The 19,572-nt window shown below is 44.7% G+C and overlaps 1 protein-coding gene across 1 annotated transcript; it reads left to right on the top strand.

Annotated features, from left to right (window-relative positions):
* The first annotated feature begins 2,361 nt into the window (after window positions 1-2,361).
* LOC136469691 (uncharacterized) lies at window positions 2,362-3,712 on the top strand. Its single transcript, XM_066467783.1, has 4 exons — window positions 2,362-2,394; window positions 2,748-2,970; window positions 3,048-3,133; window positions 3,209-3,712. Exons 1-4 carry the CDS (start codon window positions 2,362-2,364, stop codon window positions 3,590-3,592), a joined length of 726 nt encoding a protein of 241 aa, XP_066323880.1. The 3' UTR covers window positions 3,593-3,712.
* The last annotated feature ends 15,860 nt before the right edge of the window (window positions 3,713-19,572 follow it).

Raw genomic sequence — 19,572 nt, 5'->3', positions numbered from 1 at the left:
TTCTTGTAGTTATATGATGACCCTGCTGTGGTGCTGTGCGGATAGTCTGAAATCTGCCCGTTGGTTTGTACGTTTGTGTGGTTCGTGCCCTCCGTCGTTTTTAGCTGCGTCGGTAAATGGACCGTTTGTGTTTTCCACGCTGTGCTTTAACGGGCCTTATGGGCCGTTTGTATCACTGAGAAATCTATTTAAAGACCTTTTATCTTCCTTTCCCTTGTCGCCCAGCTCTTGCCTTTAAACCCTAGTTCTCAGAAACCCGCCGTCGTCATTGTCGCCATTGCCTGAGCGCCATCATTCTAGCTTCGTCCTCCTTAGCGCCTTTTTTGCTCCCGCCAGTTCATGGGAAAGAAGAAGACCGCAAGCAAGTCTCAGGCGACCTTCGTGGATGAGGAGTCATCCCTGTCTTTGATTGAAAACCAGGAGTTCATGGCCATGAGGGCAGCTCAGAAGGTTTGGCCTGCTCCAACAACCAGCGAAGACCAGCTACGCGAGCTCGTTAGTGATGGCTTGATCCAAAGCAAAGTCATCGCTAAATGGAGAGTTCCGGGCGAGCATCGGGTTCCGGCCCCGGGTCCTGGTGAGATTGTCCTTTTTGTTTCTTTTGTCCGCGCTGGACTTTGTCTTCCTGCTTTCGCCTTCCTTCATCAGTTTCTTGGCTATTTCGGGGTTAGTCTGAACCATCTAACCCCAATGCCGTTCTCCATCTTTCTGTTTTTGTTCATCTTTGTGAAGCCTTCCTTGGGATCCCTCCTTCTCTCTCTCTTTTTCGCTTTTTCTTTCGCCTGAAACCTCAACCCCGCCGTGAGGAAACCAGTGCCCTCGGCGGTTGCGGGATTCAGTTTCACCAGGGTCTCAAAATCAAGTTTTTTGATTACGACCTGGTCGATTCTATCAAAGATTGGCGCGCCAAGTGGTTTTACGCTGCCAATTTGATCCCTTCTCTTGTCGTTCACTCCGGATCCGGTCCTGTGGTGAATGACCGATGGGACAAGAAGCTTGAGTCACCTGCTGAGATTCAAGCGATCCAGCCACTCCTTGATAGGATTAGCATGCTGAAATAGCAGGGTTTGACCGGCTTTGGTATTGTTTCAAGTTTCCTTCGTCGCCGGGTTCAGCCCCTGAAAGAGCGGGAACATCTCGGCTTTGAGTATTCTGGGGCCGAGGATCCTTTGCGCATGGTCCCAGCTCTTGAGCTGACCGGTGAGGAGGTACTCGAGCGCCTTCAGAAGATGCTGAAAGGAGTGAGCGTCATTCCTCCTGCCATCTCTGAGTTCTCGGCCATCAACCCGCCCCCAGCTGTGAGTTGTCTATCTTTTTGTTTGAGTTCTTTATGTATTCTTGCTGCATCCGCTCTTGCTTAGCTTTTCCTTGTCTCGGTGTTTTATCTTTTTTCGCAGGAGCTTGGGCGGAACTTTGTCGATCCGATCCCCCTTGATGTTCTCCCTACCGTGGCGGAGACTAGGGATCGCCTAGCTGGTACTTCTGCAATTAGTAAGTCTTGAACCTTTACAGCCCTTCCTGGGGTTTCTTCCAGATTTGTTGATGTATATGAAGAATATGTTCCTCATCTAGTCCCTCGCGGTCCTCGCAGTGTCTCGAAGAGGGGGCGAATGGACGGGTCTTCATCTGGCTTGCCTGTCTCCAAGAAGCCTCGCAAACCAAGTACTCCCTCAGGTACTCCAGTTGTTGCTAGCATGCTCTTAGGTGAGCACATTTAATACTCTTTGTTCTTTTATTTTCCTGTTTCTCTCTTGAACCGAGTACTTTTCATCTCCTTTTCAGCAGGTGCTCTGGTTTCGTTGGCTGAGGAAGAAGAGGATGATGAAGTCCCCCTCATCATGCGGCGGTGAGTTGTTTTTCATGTTCTTGTTGCACTGAATTTCTCCTCTTTGTTTTGAATTTTAGTTTTGAACTTTTTTTTGAAGTAATCGGAGGTCGGGTGTGAGTTCTTCCGAGGCTCCCGCGCCGACTTCTTCTGAAGCTCCGGTGTCAAGTTCTTTGGTTGCCTCTGTCCCGAGTTCTACCGCTCCTCCGGTGCGGAGTTCTTCTACGGCTCCAGTCCTGGCTTCTTCCGCGGCCCCGTTGTCGGCTATCCCGCTCCCGTCGCCGGGTGGCGGGGACGTCTTTGCCGTCGTGGTTCCCCCTGCGAGGCCTTCTCTTGGCTTCGCGAAGAAGAAAGTGATTGGGTGAGTAGATTCTAGCTTTATCTTTTTGGCTTTTATCTTCCTTCCTCTGGTTCTTAATGGTGCTTCCTTTTATCATCTTTCAGTGTTTCGTCTTCTCTCATTTCTTCATCGACTTCTTCTCTGCCTCCTGCCGTACCCACGAGTTCCGAGCCTCGGGACTCACAACATTCTGTTGATGAAGTCGCTGCGGGGGCTTCAGAGCTACCTGGCGGAGTTGCGAACTTGGCCGTTCCGGAGGTGACTGTGGTCGTCGCGCCGGGTCCTTCTGAGGATTTGGCTCTGGCTTCTCTGGAGGTTGCCTTGGTCACTCCTTCTTCGCCCCAGCCGGGCTCTCCTTCCCCTTCTCTTGCTTCCGGCGGCCCCTCGATTTCTGGTGACGTGGTGCAACAGTTCGATGCCACTCATCGGTTATCGGAGCTGACCGCAGCCTAGGGGAGCTTGTCGACCCTTGCGTCTTCTTTTGGTGAAAAGCTCTAGGTAGGTTTTATTGCTACTTCTTTTTTGCATGCTTGTTTCTCTTCTATCCTTACGTCTTGTTTCTCTTTGCCTCTTTTTGCTCAGTCTTTCTCTCGCGATCATTCTGGCTTCTTCTTCTCATCTGAGAATGAGAGGAAGTTGTCTTCGGAGGTGGACGCTCTGAAAGCCGATCTTGACCTCCTCCGGGCTGAGTTGGAGACGGAGCGTCAAGTGCACCAGAAAGAGGAGAAGACCCTTCGCGCCCGGGTAGTGGAGACGGAGAAGCAGAGAGATGCTGCAGTGGAGTCTGCGAAGAATGAATGCAAAGGTGCCGCGAGTTCTGCCTGTTTCTTCTTGTATTTTGACTTGTTTTCCCGCTGACTTGTTCTTGGGTGTCCTGTCTAGCTCTCCGAGTTGAGAAGCAGAAGCTCTCGGAGAGTATTGATGAAATGAAGGCTCTTGTCCGTTCTAGTCACAATAAAGCTGAGGAGGTAATTACTCATGCTGAGGAAGAACTCGCCCTTGCTAGGCTGATTAGGCGCGGAGCTGATAGAGATCTTGTGCAGGCCCAAAAAACTATTGAAAACTTGACCGGGAAGCTGGCGACGGCTACTGAGAATTGGAATGCTTTGTGGAAATCTTTTCGTTCAGTAGCCGATGTCCTTTGGACTTCGGCGGATGACGGGCAATCTTGGGCGCAGTTCATTCCCCGGATTCCGACTCGTTTCCAAGAGTTCGCGAAGAGGTGTGCCCAAGTATGTACCAAGAATGTGCTGGCCCAGGTCCGGGTCCTTGCTCCAGAGGCGCCTCTCTCCAAGATAGCAGAAGAAGCTGATAGCCAAGAATATCTTGACGCCGTTGAAAGGATGGAGCCTGAGGTCGAAGATCTAGCCAGTAGGGTTGTAGATAGTGTAAGTATTGATATTTCCCTTTCTGATGACAATGCCTGACTCGATTGAGCATCCTCTTGTAATATTACACTCCTTTTTAAATGAAGATTCTTTATTTTTGTTGATGTATTCTTTGCCTGGGTGCGGTTGAAGTTATTTGACTTGCTGAGTACCTTGTCCTGTTCCCGTCTCTGCTCCGTAAAACAACTCTGTGCGTTATTCTGACGAGGCCCCTCGATTTGTCGAGTACTTTTCTTTTCTTTCTCCCTTGTGATCCGTCGAGTGCTTTGCGTTAACAACCTTTCGCCTGCGCTATGTGAAACGACTCGGTATAGAATGTTGCCTTGACAAACTTCGGCATCCGAGTGCTTTCTTGAGTGGCGCTCATGCTTTTCTGAAGAAAAAAGTATTCCTATTCCTATCTGGATGTAGCCCCCGAGCCTCTTGCTTTTCGGAACGAAGTGCTGGAGGGTCTTTTGAAGTTAAATTTCGGTCGACTTGTTTCGGGTGTTAGCTTTTAGCTACCCTCATCGGCGGCTCAAGCATCTTTTCAGCTAGTTTGCTCTCGGCCGGGATGCTCAGGCATGTTTTCAGCCGTTTTGCTTTTTGTTTCGGGTGTTAGCTTTCAGCTACCCTCATCGGCGGGCTCAAGCGTTTTTTCAGCTATTTTGCTCTCGGCCGGGACGCTCAGGCATGTTTTCAGCCATTTTGCTTTTTGTTTCGGGTGTTAGCTTTTAGCTACCCTCATCGGCGGGCTCAAGCGTTTTTTCAGCTATTTTGCTCTCGGCCGGGATGCTCAGGCATGTTTTCAGCCATTTTGCTTTTTGTTTCGGGTGTTAGCTTTTAGCTACCCTCATCGGCGGGCTCAAGCGTTTTTTCAGCTATTTTGCTCTCGGCCGGGATGCTCAGGCATGTTTTCAGCCATTTTGCTTTTTGTTTCGGGTGTTAGCTTTTAGCTACCCTCATCGGCGGGCTCAAGTGTTTTTTCAGCTATTTTGCTCTCGGCCGGGGACGCTCAGGCATGTTTTCAGCCATTTTGCTTTTTGTTTCGGGTGTTAGCTTTTAGCTACCCTCATCGGCGGGCTCAAGCGTTTTTTTCAGCTATTTTGCTCTCGGCCGGGATGCTCAGGCATGTTTTCAGCCATTTTGCTTTTTGTTTCGTGAAAACAACTCGTTGAAAGTCATGACAAGACATGCTGTGGACGAATGTCATCTTTATTGATCATGAGTATAAACTACTACATATGTTGCTGAAGAGTATTGCTTTTCGTCGATTGTGAACGTTGGTCCCTTGTGGCTTGCATATCTGTTTTTTCTTGAGTTGTTTTTACGCGTAGAATCTTCTTAGCTGGCTGATGTGCCATGTATTGCTGACTTCTTTTCCATCTTCGGTTATTAACTTGTATGTGCCTAGTCTGGTGACTTTTGTGACAATGAAAGGACCTTCCCACGGACTGAGTAGCTTATGTCGTCCGTCAGTCTTCTGTATCCTTCTTAGTACCAAGTCTCCGACTTGTAGTGATCGAGGTTGGGTACTCTTGTTGTAATGCCGTCTTAAACCTTGTAGGTATCTGGCTGATTGGAGGGTAGCGTTTACTCTGACTTCTTCTGAGCTGTCGAGTTCTAATCTTCTTGTGTGTTCTGCTTCTCCTTCATCGTATTGTTCTATTTTTGGGGATGTCCAGATCAAGTCGGCGGGTAGTACGGCCTCTGACCCGTAAACTAGGAAGAAGGGTGAGTGGCCTGTTGCTCTGCTTATTTGAGTTCGTAGCCCCCATACTACTTTCGGTAATTCTTCAATCCATTTGGACCCATAGTCCACTAGTTATTCGTATAGCCTTGGTTTTAATCTGGCTAGTATGAGTCCATTAGCCCTTTCTACTTGTTCGTTGGCTTCTGGATGTGCAACAGACGCATAGTCTATACTGAAACCACAGTCTTGTGCCCAGCTCCTGAATTCTGTAGCTGTGAAGGGGGAGCCTAGATCTGTGATGATTCGATTGGGCATGCCGAAGCGGTGCATAATGTCTTGGATGAACTCGACTGCTTTGGTTGCGCTGTATTTCGCGAGTGGTTTGTATTCAATCCACTTGGTGAACTTGTCGATTGCCACAAAGATGTACTCGAAGCCGCCTTTTGCTTTTTTCAGGGGTCCTACTTGATCTAGCCCCCAGCAGGAAAAAGGCCAAGCAGGTGGGATGCAGATAAGATTGTGAGCTAGTACATGGGCTTGTCTTGCAAACATTTGGCAACCTTTGCATTTTCTGACAAGTTCTTCTGCGTCTTTCAAAGCGGTTGGCCAGTAGAATCCGGTGCGAAATGCTTTGCCAACCAGTGTCCTTGAGGCGGCATGATTTCCACAGCAACCTAAGTGTATTTCGTCTAGGATCTCTTTACCTTCTTCAAATGAGACACATTTTAGGAGTACTCCTGATGATGCTGCTCTTCTGTAAAGTTTATCTCCTACTAGAACGTAGTTTTTGCTTCTGCGAACAACTTGGGTGGCTTCTGCCTTATCTGCTGGTAATTTGTTTTCTTTGATATAGTCAATGAAAACTTGGGTCCATGAAGTGTTGATTATCAGGATCTGAACGCCTTTAGCCTGGATTTCTTGTGTTGTTTCACCGGGTTGTTTGATAGAGGGAACTGATAGCTCTTCTATGAATACATCGGGTGGAACCTTTGCTCTGTCTGATCTGAGCTTGGCAAGGACATCTGCTGCAATGTTAGAATCGCGTAGTACGTGTAAAATTTCTAATCCTTGGAAGTGTTTTTCGAGTTTCCGTATTTCAGCACAATAAGCACCCATGTTTTCTTTGGTGCAGTCCCAATCTTTGTTGACTTGGTTGATGACCACTGCTGGATCGCCGTATACGAGTAATCTTTTTATTCCGAGGGTAATCGCGACTCGTAGCCTGTGGATGAGGGCTTCATATTCTGCTTCGTTATTTGTAGCTTGCCATAATATCTGAAGGACGTACTTGAGTTGTTTTCCTTCTGGAGAAATGAGGAGAACACCTGCACCAGCCCCGCCTAGTTTGAGTGAACCATCAAAGTACATCTTCCAGTGGTCAAGGATTGTATCTGATAAAGGCTGTTGAATCTCTATCCATTCGGCCACGAAATCGGCGAGGGCTTGAGATTTTATTGCTTTCCGTGGGGTGAAATTGATGTCAAGAGCTCCGATTTCGACTGCCCATTTGGATATGCGTCCCGTGGCATCTTTATTGCGTAGGATGTCTCCGAGTGGAAAATCTGTCACCATGGTAATCTTGTGGCTTTCAAAATAGTGGCGAAGCTTCCGTGAGGTGATGAGTAGAGCGTAGAGTAGTTTTTGTACATGCGGGTACCGGATTTTGGATTCTGACAGTACTTCACTAATGTAGTATACGGGATGTTGCACTTTATACACGCGCCCTTGTTCTTCTCTTTCTATGACTATTGCTGTGCTGATTACGGTAGGAGTTGCCGCAATATATAGCATCATATCTTCATCTTTCTTTGGAGGTGTTAGGATAGGCGACGAAGTGAGGTATTCTTTAAGTTTTCTGAAAGCTTCGTCGGCCTCTATTGTCCACTCGAACTTGTCCGTCTTCTTTAGTAGTTTGAAGAAAGGTAACCCCTTTTCGCCGAGTCTTGATATGAATCGGTTGAGGGCCGCCATGCATCCTGTTAGTTTCTGCACATCTTTGACACTTCTAGGTGGGCCCATTTCTGTTATAGCTCGAATTTGCTTGGTGCTGGCTTCGATCCCGCGCTGACTGACCAAAAATCTGAGTAGTTGTCCTGAGGGAACCCCAAATACACATTTATTTGGGTTCAATTTCCATCTCCATTTCTTTAAGTTTTCGAAGGTTTGCCTTAAATCTTCAATTAGAGTGTCTGGGTTCTTTGTTTTCACCACCACATCGTCTACGTATGCCTCCACATTTTCACCGATTTGATTCCCAAGGCAAGTCTGGATAGCTCTTTGGTACGTGGCGCCAGCGTTCTTTAGTCCAAACGACATGGTCTTGTAGCAGTAGGCACCGAACGGGGTGATGAAAGATGTCTTGCTCTGGTCTTCTTCTTTTAGTGCGATCTGGTGATATCCTGAATAGCAATCGAGAAAAGATAATAGCGTAGATCCTGCTATCGAGTCAACTATCTGGTCAATGCGTGGTAGCCCGAACGGATCTTTTGGGCAATGTTTGTTGAGATCTGTGTAATCGACGCACATGCGCCACTCGTCCGTGTTTTTCTTCTGTACAAGGACTGGGTTTGCTAGCCAATCTGGGTGTAGGATTTCCCTGATGAATCCGGCTGCCATCAGTTTTGTTATTTCCTTTTTAATTGCTGCCTTCTTGTCGGGTGAGAATCATCGTAGCCGTTGTTTTACAGGTTTGGAGCTTTTGTTAACATCAATTCTGTGCTCAGCCAACTCTCTTGGGACCCCTGGCATGTCGGCTGGCTTCCAAGCGAAGATATCTTTGTTGTCCCGAAGAAAGTTGGTGAGCGCGAGTTCCTATTTTGCCGAGAGGTGAGCGCTGATAGTTGCTGTCTTGGAGGTGTCGCCTGTGCCTAAGTCAATTTGCTTGACGTCGGCTTCTTTTGGTGGTGCGATGATACTGGGTTTTTTAGCTGGTATTTCTAATTCTTCTTGGTTTGTTTCTGCAGCGATTGCGGCTATTTCTTTTCTTCCATTGTCGGCTTGCGCTTTAGCTGCAATTTGGATCGCCTGAACGTCACAGTCAAAAGCGCGCTTTAAATCGCTTCGAAGAGAAAGTATACCGTTGGGTCCTGGCATCTTAAGCAGTAGGTACGGATAATGTGGTATTGCCATGAATTTGGCCAGTGCTGGACGTCCGAGGATTGCATGATATGGCGAATCGAAGTCGGTGACTTCAAATTTGATAAACTCTGTTCGGTAGTTTGAAGGAGTTCCAAAGGTAACAGGCAAGGTAATTTGTCCGAGTGGCATGGCTGCTTTGCCAGGTACTATTCCGTAAAAAGGCGTGCTTGTTGGCGTAATCATCCCGGCGAGTTGTAGTCCCATTTTCCTTAGAGTTTCTGAAAAGATGATGTTGAGTCCAGCTCCTCCATCGATTAGTACTTTGGTGACGGTCATACCAGCAATAGTCAGATCTAGAACCAGTGGGTAATGGCCTGCGTTCCCCACGCTAGTCCATTGGTCTTCTCTGGTAAATTGGATAGGATACTGTGACCAATTGAGGTATCTTGGTGTAGCCGGTTCTGCCGTCATAATGGTCCGTAGTGCTAGTTTTTCTTGATGTTTGCTTCTGCAATCCGGAGCCCCTGAGAAAATCACTGCTACCGTTCCCCTGGGTTTTTGGAATCCTTTGTCCTCGTGGTTGTCTTCTTCTCTTTTCTGATTGTCCTCTTTGGTGTTTTCCTTACTATCTTTTCTTGTGTATCGATCGTTGAAAGTGTAGCAATTTCCGATGGTGTGCCTCCCGCCAGGGTGTAATGGGCAACGTATGTTTTCAATGTCATCATATCTTCTGGGTTTGGGAAACTTCTTTGATTTGTCGGCCATTGCCATAGTATTGTCTGGTCTACGTTTTCTTTCTGGATGTCTGCTATTTCGGTGATTTCGCTTGTCTGAGTTGTCCTGGTTGCTTCTGTCCGGGAACCTCTCTCGTGTTTTTTCTTCTGCAGTAATTATCTTTTCTACTGTACGTCTGAATTCTTCATTGTTTCTCGGATTTTCTTTGCAGAAGTCTTGGAATTGCCACCTAGCCATGATTCCGTGAGAGAAAGCTTCAATTACTTCTCGTTCGGTTATGTCATGCACTTAAGCTCGTAGTTCGCCGAATCGTCGATAGTAGTTTCTGAGACTTTCACCTCCCTTTTGCTTGAGTCCTTTTAGTTCCGCATGAGTGATTGGATGTGTGATGATTCCTGCAAAATTCTCACAAAAAGCTCTTTGCAAATCCTCCCAATTTCTGATAGATCCTGGGTTCAGTTTGTCGAACCATTGGAGAGGCATGGCTTCCAGTGCCATAGGAAAGAACAGGGTTTTGATATCGTCGTCTCCTCCGGCTAGTTCAATTGATTGTGAATATATTCTGAGCCATTGCCTTGGTTCAGTTTTGCCATCATACTTGGAGTGGTTAGACGGTTTGAATTTGTGAGGTAATCGTACCAATGCAAGCCTGTTCGCGAAACAGGGGAATCTGTCGTGTGTCTTGGTTTCTTTGAATTCGGATTCGGCACCTTCTTCTGGCCAACTGTCGTTTTTATGGGAATAATCTCGCGAGGTTGTCTGGGTAGGTACCCTACTCCTAGTCTTCCTTGGTTGTTCAAATCGGTGGCCTTGATTATGTTCCTTCCTACTTCCTCCGTCATGGCTTCCACTCGGCCCAAGTCTTTCGAAAGCGGATTTCCTTTGATTTTGATCTTCTTGCCTGTGGGTTGTTGATCTGGCGGGTAGTCTTGATCGGGCTCTCTCTTCATGTGTTCTCGGGATCGTCGATCGGAGCAAGTCTTGGAGCTGTTCATACTTCTCACCGGGATGTGAAGTTGTTCCGAGTTCTTCTAATGCTTCTCGAATCTTATCGTAAGGTGTATTCGCCGTGCGTCTCCCCTCGACTTCTCGTTGCGATTTTCTTTTGTCGTACTCAGCCAATTCTGACTCGTATCTGATCCAAGCTTCCCTGCGCTGCCTAGCACGGTGTTGACGCCCTTGCTTCAACTTGTTTTTTCTTTCTCTAGCTTGTCTCTGACTATCTGTTTCTCTGTCGTAGCCCTGGGCAAAAGGTGATATGTTGGATTCTGATTCATCTGATGATCTGACATCGGGTGCTTCCGGGGGATTTAATGGTGACCGCGGTCGTCGAACCATGAGCACTTCTCGCGCATGAGTCGTTCTGTTATTGGCGTTAGTTTTCATGCTGTCGGAGTCGCTGATAACTTTAGTAGATGCCTCGGTGTCGTAGATCGAGTCTCCTTCTTGGTAAGGTAGAATAGCTGTTGTTGATGTGCCAACTAGTTGGGTTCCGCTATCCTTAGGAATGGAACCCGGCCAGTGGACGATACAGTCCTGCGATGTTATTGTTAGCACGAGACCCTCCTGAGCTCCTGTCAGTGGTATCCCGAATCTAGGATTGAAAGATCTTTCGACCTGTCCCTGATAGGATTTTGCCATGTTGTCGAGCCCAAATGGAAAAGAACTCGACTTCTTGAGAGAACTCTGGGGGTAATCCGAGTTGTTTCGGGTTGTGCTCTGGAATCTTTCCAAAAGAGAACTCGGTTTCCAAAAAGCACTCGGATAAAACTTTGCCTTGGAGCTTGAATTCGAATCGGATACGAGTGGTCGTGAAATCTGATTTGAATCGGATACTATGAGCTGTGCGAATCTTCTAGTGAGCTGATCCATTGCAGTTGTTGAAATAAGAACTTTTTCAAGATGATCTGGATCTTTGAGGAGATGGCTTTGAAGTTTGCCGTTGTTGTCTGCCTCGCAGATCCATGAGCCGAGGATGAAAGTTGATCCCGTCGGGAAGATTGTGTTGTCGAGGTCCATCGAGCTCTCGGATGCAAAGTCGCCGAAAGCCCCTACCCGGCGCGCCAGCTGTCGATGTTTTACCACCGATAGCCTGCCATGGGGGTACCCGGGGCAGTATGTTCGGGATTTGGCGTATGCCAAACTCGATGGTTAACGCAAGAGACAGCCGATTTATCCTGGTTCAGGCCCTCGATCGTAGATCGAGTAATAACCTTACGTCCAGTCAGCCTTAGCCTTTGCGTTGGATTGATTGTCAAGTGTTGTGTCATACAATTGTTCTCTCTCTGCCTCAGGAGCCCTGCCCTCCTTTATATAGTCAGGAGGCCAGAGTCCTAGTCGGTTTACAATGAGATTTCCTGGTAGGATTACTTAATAGTTCTACTACTAAGATTACATGGAAAGAATCCTAGTTGGACTAGATCTTCTTTCTCCTTTGCGGGGTATCCTGTGGGTCCCGCATCGACAGGCATGTCTGATCTCTAGAGATCTATTGGTTAGCAAAAACCATTCCATGGCCCGTTATCATGGCCTGTGTGATTCTACCTCACACCCCACTGTTAGCACCATGGAGTGGGGATCGTTATTTGGTTCATCAGCATGTTCTCCTCCGAGATCTCCTCCACCGCACACTTGCCTCGGTTGTCCTCGCTAGCCATGAAGGATGATTGGATCTATGGAAGGGAGAAAGAAAACCGCTATAGGGTTTTAACAGACAAAGAAGAGCAAAGGAACAGTTGCGAGTGGAGATGTATTCGAGGCCAAAGCCATCGGCTGGTATTTGAAGACATGAAGCGAAGAGGCGGACGCCTTGGGGTGGGCAAAAGGCAACCGTAATCAATAGAAAGCGAAGCGCCACTTCACCAATGTTGAAGAGAATACGACGCTGGATGATTAAGGATAGAAGATCGAGGGGTTCGCTTAATGAAGGCCGTGTTTTCAGACTTAACTGGATTAAGATTAGAAGTCTAGGATCGGTTGTCTCAAATCAACTCTTTAGCCGTAACAGGAATTACGATTAAGTGATGAAGAGTATGATCGATTCTACACAAGATACACGTTAACATGCAAATTACAAGGCTAGAGCATCCTGGATTGCATTCAGTACTTCTAGCCGAATAGCATCAGCTTCTGCAATCTGTTGCTTATCTTCTTTGGCTGATCTAGGAATATCCTCAAGGCCACTGCGGATGACTCTGCCTTCTCTAACCTTGGCCAGCAGTTCTTGCTTCTTCTGTTTGATGACATTAGGTATTCGAGCCAGAGTGGACTTGCGATGGTCAATGGTAGCCTTCACGTTTTCTAGCTCCCTCTCAAGTTCTGCGTGCTTGATCTCTAGTCAGGACAATTTAGGATCGGTCCTATGGGAGGAATTCTTCAGATCATCAATCAACTATGTCAGCTCTTTAGCCTCTTGCTTGTTGAAATTCCTCTTGGCCAGTAAAGTTTCATGATCGGACAGGTTCCTTTGAGCCTTTTCCACCTTCAGGGCCTAAGCTTCAAAGATAGACAAAGATGATAAGATTCTAGAGAGAGCTGGGGATGGATTACTCTTGATGGCCAAGAGGACTCTCTGCATTGAATCAGTGTCTTAGACCAAATCGGCCATATTCTTCTCAAGCATTAGCAATACATCTCTTAGCCGACTTCTAGTCTCTTCTGACAAAGCTTCCTTAAAAGAGGTGGTTGATGTACTAACTTCATCTTCATCTAAATATTCCTTGAGATTAAAGGAATAGCTCAGAGCTAGGAGATTTAGTGCCTATGTATAAGGAAATCTCAATTAGGAGGTTTGAGTCAGTTCATAATGAAATGGATAGTTAAGAAGATACTACACCTTCTCTGAAGTTTCTATCTGGAGAGGAGGAACAACTGATGATGCACTAGCGACGTCTGGTTGAATTAGATCTGGACTCTCAATGTTGACATCTGCAAACATCAGAAGATTTTTAGTTCATGTTTGTTGTAGAAAGATAAATTTAGCAAATAACTTCCTTACCATCAGTTGTTTGCCGAACTATGGAATCGATAGTTTGAGTGTCGACGGCAATAAGACCACCTTTAATGTTGATAGGATCGCTAAGTGGACTGTCAGGCTCCTGATCTTGCGCAGGTGTTTCATCAGAAAGTATATGGCATGTTAAGAAGTCAGATGAAGGGTAAAAGACTGAGTAAATCAAGAAGTCAAAGAAAATGCTCTGACAAGCATCAAGGATAAAACTCATATTTTCTGTTGATATGGAAGCATTGGTTATTTCAACCGAAATCGGCTCCTCTTGAGGATTAGCCGATGGGGGTCCAGATGGTGCTGAGTCAAACGCCTAGGATAGCAGTCCTACACCTAGAGCAGATTGGGACGCAATGCTCGATAGCTGTGAAAGAACGGAATCAGCAGTTGAATAACATTTTCAAGAAGAAGATAAATTATTTACCTGAGCAGTTGATGGCCTCGTTCGGCAGAGTCTCTTCCCAGTAGTAGTTTTCTAGGTTGTCCCTTGAGCTGCCTTGCGCTTTGAAGACTGATATGTTACGATGGTGGGGGCAGCATGAGTTTTCATTATTTTCAACAGTGTAGGCGCAACCGATCCCATTCTTAAAACAGGACATGGTGGTTGATAGTTTATAGGATGCCCCTTCCTATCCAAGCTTGGAGGATCAAATTCAGCGTCCTAAAAAGGATTGGTTAAAACAGTTAGCAAAAGAATTCATCGAATAATTTTCTTGAAAGAAGATGGCAAATTACCTCACTGTCAGAAGCGAATTCCCCATCCAAAGCTATGCACAAAGGGTGGACCAGCCCACAGAAAAGATGGGAGTGCCATTCTTGCCACCAAGAGTTGAAAAGAGTGGAAGAGAGGCTAACTCTGACCTAGTCATGCAAGCAAAAGGAAGGAAGGTGTGATCCCAATTGAAAAACTCTGGAGGCTTCCAGTACTTCGCTAATGTCTTCCCTTGGCCTCAGTATATCCTTAAAGAAGAGTCGAGGAGGCAATTGGCTGAGGCCAAACTGATGGGCCATGAAAGACGGATTGTAAAACTCATAGGTTGGAAGGTTTCCTGGGATAAAGGAGCATGTAGCCATTTTGCCATGACCACAATGAAATTCGGCTGGAAGAACACAGGGCTTGACAAAAGAATTAAAGATTGCAGCCGCTACTTTGTTTGAATAGCCTGATTCAAACCAAAATCTAAATGGGAAAATTAGCTCATCATTCTCATCATTATCATAGGGCAACTAAGTTAGAACATCTGCATCGAACCCTCTAGAAAACTTTTTGAAGAGATGACCAATGTCGACATCAATTACTATGGCCGATGCAGCTTCACCATAGCTCGTGCACTGACGGGTTCTTCCTTCTTCACCCTTGTATTCCTCATCAAAGGTGGAGGAAGGAAAGCTCAGGATTCTGAGATCAGAACTTATAATTTTGTGCATATACAGGTTTTGCCATAACTATATCAACCACCAAGGGCTACTAATAGTGTGTACTGGTTCATTCTTCAACAATTGGGCAGCTACCTGGTGCATCAGATGGAAGCAGCTCCTAACTGACATTTTCCAAGGGGAATACGTTTACCTGCTGCCAGATGTTCTACCATAAATTTATGATTATAAGTTGGTCCACAAGATGACCCACAGAAGACGAATCTTTCTAGTCACATATTCAAAAAAGCCACATGTTCCCTCTCGCTAACAGCTGATCCATCTTTAATATGGTTCAGAATGTAGCCTACCCATCCTGAACAGTCTGATATTTTGGCTAGCTTCTTGGAACCAACACTCAAGTACTCATAAGGCAACATTGATCTAGTTATTCTGAGGCCGGTCAACATGTAAACATCGGCCAGGGTGATAGTCATTGGGCCGTGACCAAAGATGAAAGCATTCAGGGCATTGGACCAGAAATAAGATACAACAATCAGAAGTGAGTCGTTCCTCTCCATCCCAGACAATGAAAGAATCAAGCATTGATTTAGATCATAAAGTTCCCAATCTCCACCCTTTGTCTCGGACACCCTACGAAACTAATTTCTCCATCCCTTAGGCATCTTTGGCCAATTTCTGAAGGGAGTTTTGGTATTCCAAGAGGACAAATCAACTGTAGACTATTTGAAGGGGATTTGGTTGGTTTCTTGACCGATGAAATTAGATGGATCAGGATCGCCCATAGGCCCAAGAAAATAGACATTGGTTGTAATAGCTAATGGAATCAAGATTTCATTCCTCATTTCCTAGAAATCGGACAAAATAAATTTGAGAAGGAAAGAAATACGGAGTAGCGGACGATGCTTGGAGAGTAGAGATTTGGAGGCATACCTTAGGGACGTTGTCAATGGTCTCCATTGCAGCCAAAATGGGTTTGAATCTGCTTGGATGACGGATCGATCGAACGAAGGATTTGCTAGGGTTTGAAGCCTTGGCGGTGATGGCATCAGCTGTTGAAGTTGGTTCAAGAAAGAAGGAGAAAGCAAAAAGGTTGAGTGAGTCAGAAGAGACACTATTGGGCTATTGTATAAAACTCGGGCTAGGAAGTCAGGAGTTATGCGTACATCTCGGATAGAACGGTTGTGGCATGGTAAACCAATAAACTGGAATTTTTGAATAAAACCATTTTATCCCAAAATTGGGGGGCATGTATTTACACCAAAATTTGGGAGAAGAACGCGGGAACTCGCAGACTTTCAAGTTTGTGCCAATCAAGGAATCGGTTGCATGAGGATCGATATCAGCCGGTTCAGGTGCGACACTAGAATCGGCTCTCTTTAAGTGACGTCAGTAGATAACGATAACGGACCACGACCAGTGTTAGGAAGACACATATCAGACTCTACAAAAGGGGAAAGATTAGGGTCTAAGTTATCTTAAGATAGGAATATTTTCTTCATACCAAAGATTGTACCAAGTCGTACTTGAGTAGGATTCGTGCTTAGGCTCTGGGTATAAATAGTGGACCCCGGCTATTGTAAAAAAACAATTAATCCAATATAAGTTACTTACTTTTTTTGGCTCCAGCCACCCCTCAGGAGTAGGAGTAGAGTAGATTTCAGTGAGTTCTTCAGCAAGTATGGCTACATCGATCCGGTTGACCTCCACTGCTTGTCTGTAAGTACTGTCATGGCTTATACCTCTGTTCATACGGCTGCATCAATCTGATCGACCTCCACTATGACTCTGGTATAAGTTAGTTATCGACTCTTGTCTAGTTCAAGTATGTCTGCATCGATCCGATCGACCTGCACTGCTCGATCTAGATTAAGGTCAAGTTATCGGCTCTATCTAAGGGTGGCGTTCCTTCGGATAGATTCATTAAGTTACTGATATTGCTTATTGCTTCCATTATTTATTTAATTACAGCAATATCACTTCGCCCGAAAGGGATTGATCTAGATCGGCCTTATATCCTTTTTAACCCATCGTTTGTTAATCTAAATTAGATCTAATCTGTACTTTAAACGATGAGTTATGTTTTATCGGCTGTTCTATGTCAATCTTAATTGTGAATAGCGCGCGGTTATGGCATGTCTAATCTTGAGCAAATCTATTGGTTAGCAAAAACCGTTCCATAGCCCGTTATCATTTCCTGTGTGATTCTGCCTCGGACCCCACTATTAGCACCATAGAGTGGGGATCGTTATTTGGTAGATCTGTTCCTAAGAGGGCATGACCTTAACTATGCGCTATGCCTAAATCGACTATTTTAGTCGATATCAAGTGCTTTCATGAACAGTTCACGTCATGATACCATTGAAGTAGAGATAGGTTGAAAGATGTGTTAGCCCCATGATCTTATTATTGTATTACGGCCTGCATGATTCTGCCTCATGCCCCACTGATATTAGTAATAAGTTAGGGTCACTGAGTCTATTGTTGTTTCTATGGCCTGCATGATTCTGCCTCATGCCCCACTAGTTACAGCGATAGCTGAGATCTAATATGTTCATTAGATTTATCTTTATTAAATGGTTAAATGATGATGAGCAGTTTCTTTTATATAAAAAAGGGATTCGATTACTTATAGTCATTGGCTTAGCGTAAACTAATTATTATTGACATCTTATTGCCATTGACCAATATTTATCTAGATAATGATATTAATCCTGAACGATAACCGATTCTTCTTACACAACCCTATGAGTTTTAACTAATTTATTCTTATGAATATGCTAGAATCGACTATTTAGTCGATCTCCTTTCATATCGGCTCTCAGAGCCACACATTTGAGACTATCTAACAACACCGACATGTTCCGCCCTAAATTACTGATAAACTTTCTCTCCTTGTCAATTGCAGGGTCAAATTGACTGGCATGTCTTGGGAGGAGTGCGTAGGATTGACCACCCCTATGCTGAAGCTAGGCGGATCTCCATCTCCATCAAGTAGACCCTTTCGGTTGCTCGTGTGCCCTCGGCATGGGACAAAAATTCTATGTCGACACACTACTATATAAATGATATGAGAGCATGAATATGGAAGAACTCTTCATAGTATTATTCATACCAAATTTGCTCTTCTTCCACGGAGACAAGCTCTCCAAGTAGCTTTGTTAGCTCCAATTACTACTAAGAACTAAAGCTAAAAGAGTACAAGAGTAGGGTAGTGAGATGTAGCTCCAAATGATGTGTGTGTTGTGAGGTGAGCACTACCCACCTATTTATACTAGTTCTTGGTCAGTTTGGCGTAGGTATTTTTGGTAACCACGGGAAACAGCCATAGCATGGCTGCTTGCAACCGTCGTAGAAGAGTGGGGCCGAACGGAGGCGGTGGGGGTGCGGCCACACCTAGGGTGCACCCAGAACTAGTGGGCCTTCCTCATGACCGCCTTCGCCTGGTTGGTTCCTAGATGGGCCTAGACCCTATCCACGGTGGTTTTCTACTTTACACCTTCTATTTGCGCCTTCTAGTATGTTTTCCACTTGTATTCGAATATGTGACCTGCAAAACATGATTTCTCTAATATAAGTGGAACTAGTCAATAGTAAAGGCATATGTGTCAAAAGCATGTCTATTTCTCCAGTTTTGGACTTTAATTGGCGGTCGGATTTAGTCGTTAGTGACCGCCAACAAATCCCCCAAGCTTAACCTTTGCTCAACCCGAGTAAATAGCTAAGTACTTGGTTGTCGTTCAGGAGTTGCTACTATGCTGATACAATTCATAAGTCCAATGTCTATAACAAAGCATTCTTCCACAATTCAAATAAGTTGGCATTTTATCCAAGTTCTTGGGTGGCTACAAGATAGAACGATTATAACAAAATCAGCATTCATTCATTCCTCAATTAACCATCTATCTGGAGGTTTTATGAATTTTGCAAAACAAAAGTAAGTTCCTCAAATGATTCTCTCGAGCGCTCAATGTGTATGAAACCTAACGAAAGGCATTTTGAAATTTTGCCTTCTTTTCATATCCTACCACTAAAGGCTTTTGAGTGGAGTTTTGGGTAGGTATGAAAGTGGGGCATACTTGCATCACATATTTTGCTAAGTCAAAAACCGGACCTCAAGGAGATGCAAGTCATACACTTTGATCAAGACGTGCAAGTGTGTGGAATTTTTTATAACTTTCTGTTTCTAAATATTTTTGGTACTCCTTAAATCATGACTCTCTCTTTTTTTGGATGAATGCCTTTATTTGAAAGTATGTGCTATCTTTATTTCTTTCTTTTTCTTTTCTTCATGCTCTTTGGCATGCATTTTTTTCTCTCATGCCTTTTGGCATGGACATTTTTCTTTTCTCTCTTTTTTAAGCATAGCCCATATCTTTCTTTTTGGCACATGAAATTTTTTGAGAGAGAGACACATGATAAAGTGGACGGAGTGATTATTTGGTGGACGGAAAGAAACATGTTGTGCGTAACTCTCTATGTAAGAGTCAGCAATTTTATTTGTGGGTGTACGTGTGTCTTGATCATAGGTGCATGACGAGAATCTCAACACGGGTCACAACAATTTGACAAAGCTCAATGCTCAAACAAGTGGCATATGACTAAGGTTTTGAATGTATAACATGTCATATGGCCTTGGTAGATATTCATAATCATTGAGAAACTTTTGATTTTAGCATTTTTAAAATAAAAACTCCGAATGTCAAGTCTCTCTTAGAACAAAGTCATAGTAAATTCCATTTGTACCATATCATAACTCGCAACAACTTAGAAAAGAAGCATGCATTTGCAAACCCACAAGTTTTCAAGTTTTTAGGATGAGACATTTTTAGCCAACAAACTTAAATCTTGAGGAATACTAAGTTATAACCTAGGCATAGATGAATGATAGACAGAGCAACTATTCATCATTTCAACATAGGAGAAACTAAACATTCCTTTAACACATATTATAGTGGAATAAATATTTTTTTGTATTTTTATCATATTTTTTTGGTATTTTTGAATTTTTCATATTTTTTTAAATGCTAATAAATAAATAAATACAGAAAATAAAAGATACAAGATACCTCTACGGGGGTCCTTCTCCAAGATAGCTCAAGGCCTAAGGTTTGATATTGTATCCCATGGACCGCCAGTAGGCCGCCTACG

This window comes from Miscanthus floridulus, chromosome 8 (genome assembly GCF_019320115.1).
Source record: "Miscanthus floridulus cultivar M001 chromosome 8, ASM1932011v1, whole genome shotgun sequence".
NCBI classification, from domain to species: domain Eukaryota; kingdom Viridiplantae; phylum Streptophyta; class Magnoliopsida; order Poales; family Poaceae; genus Miscanthus; species Miscanthus floridulus.
The sequence above is the reverse complement of the archived record's forward strand: the minus strand, read 5'-3'. Positions and strand labels throughout refer to the sequence as shown.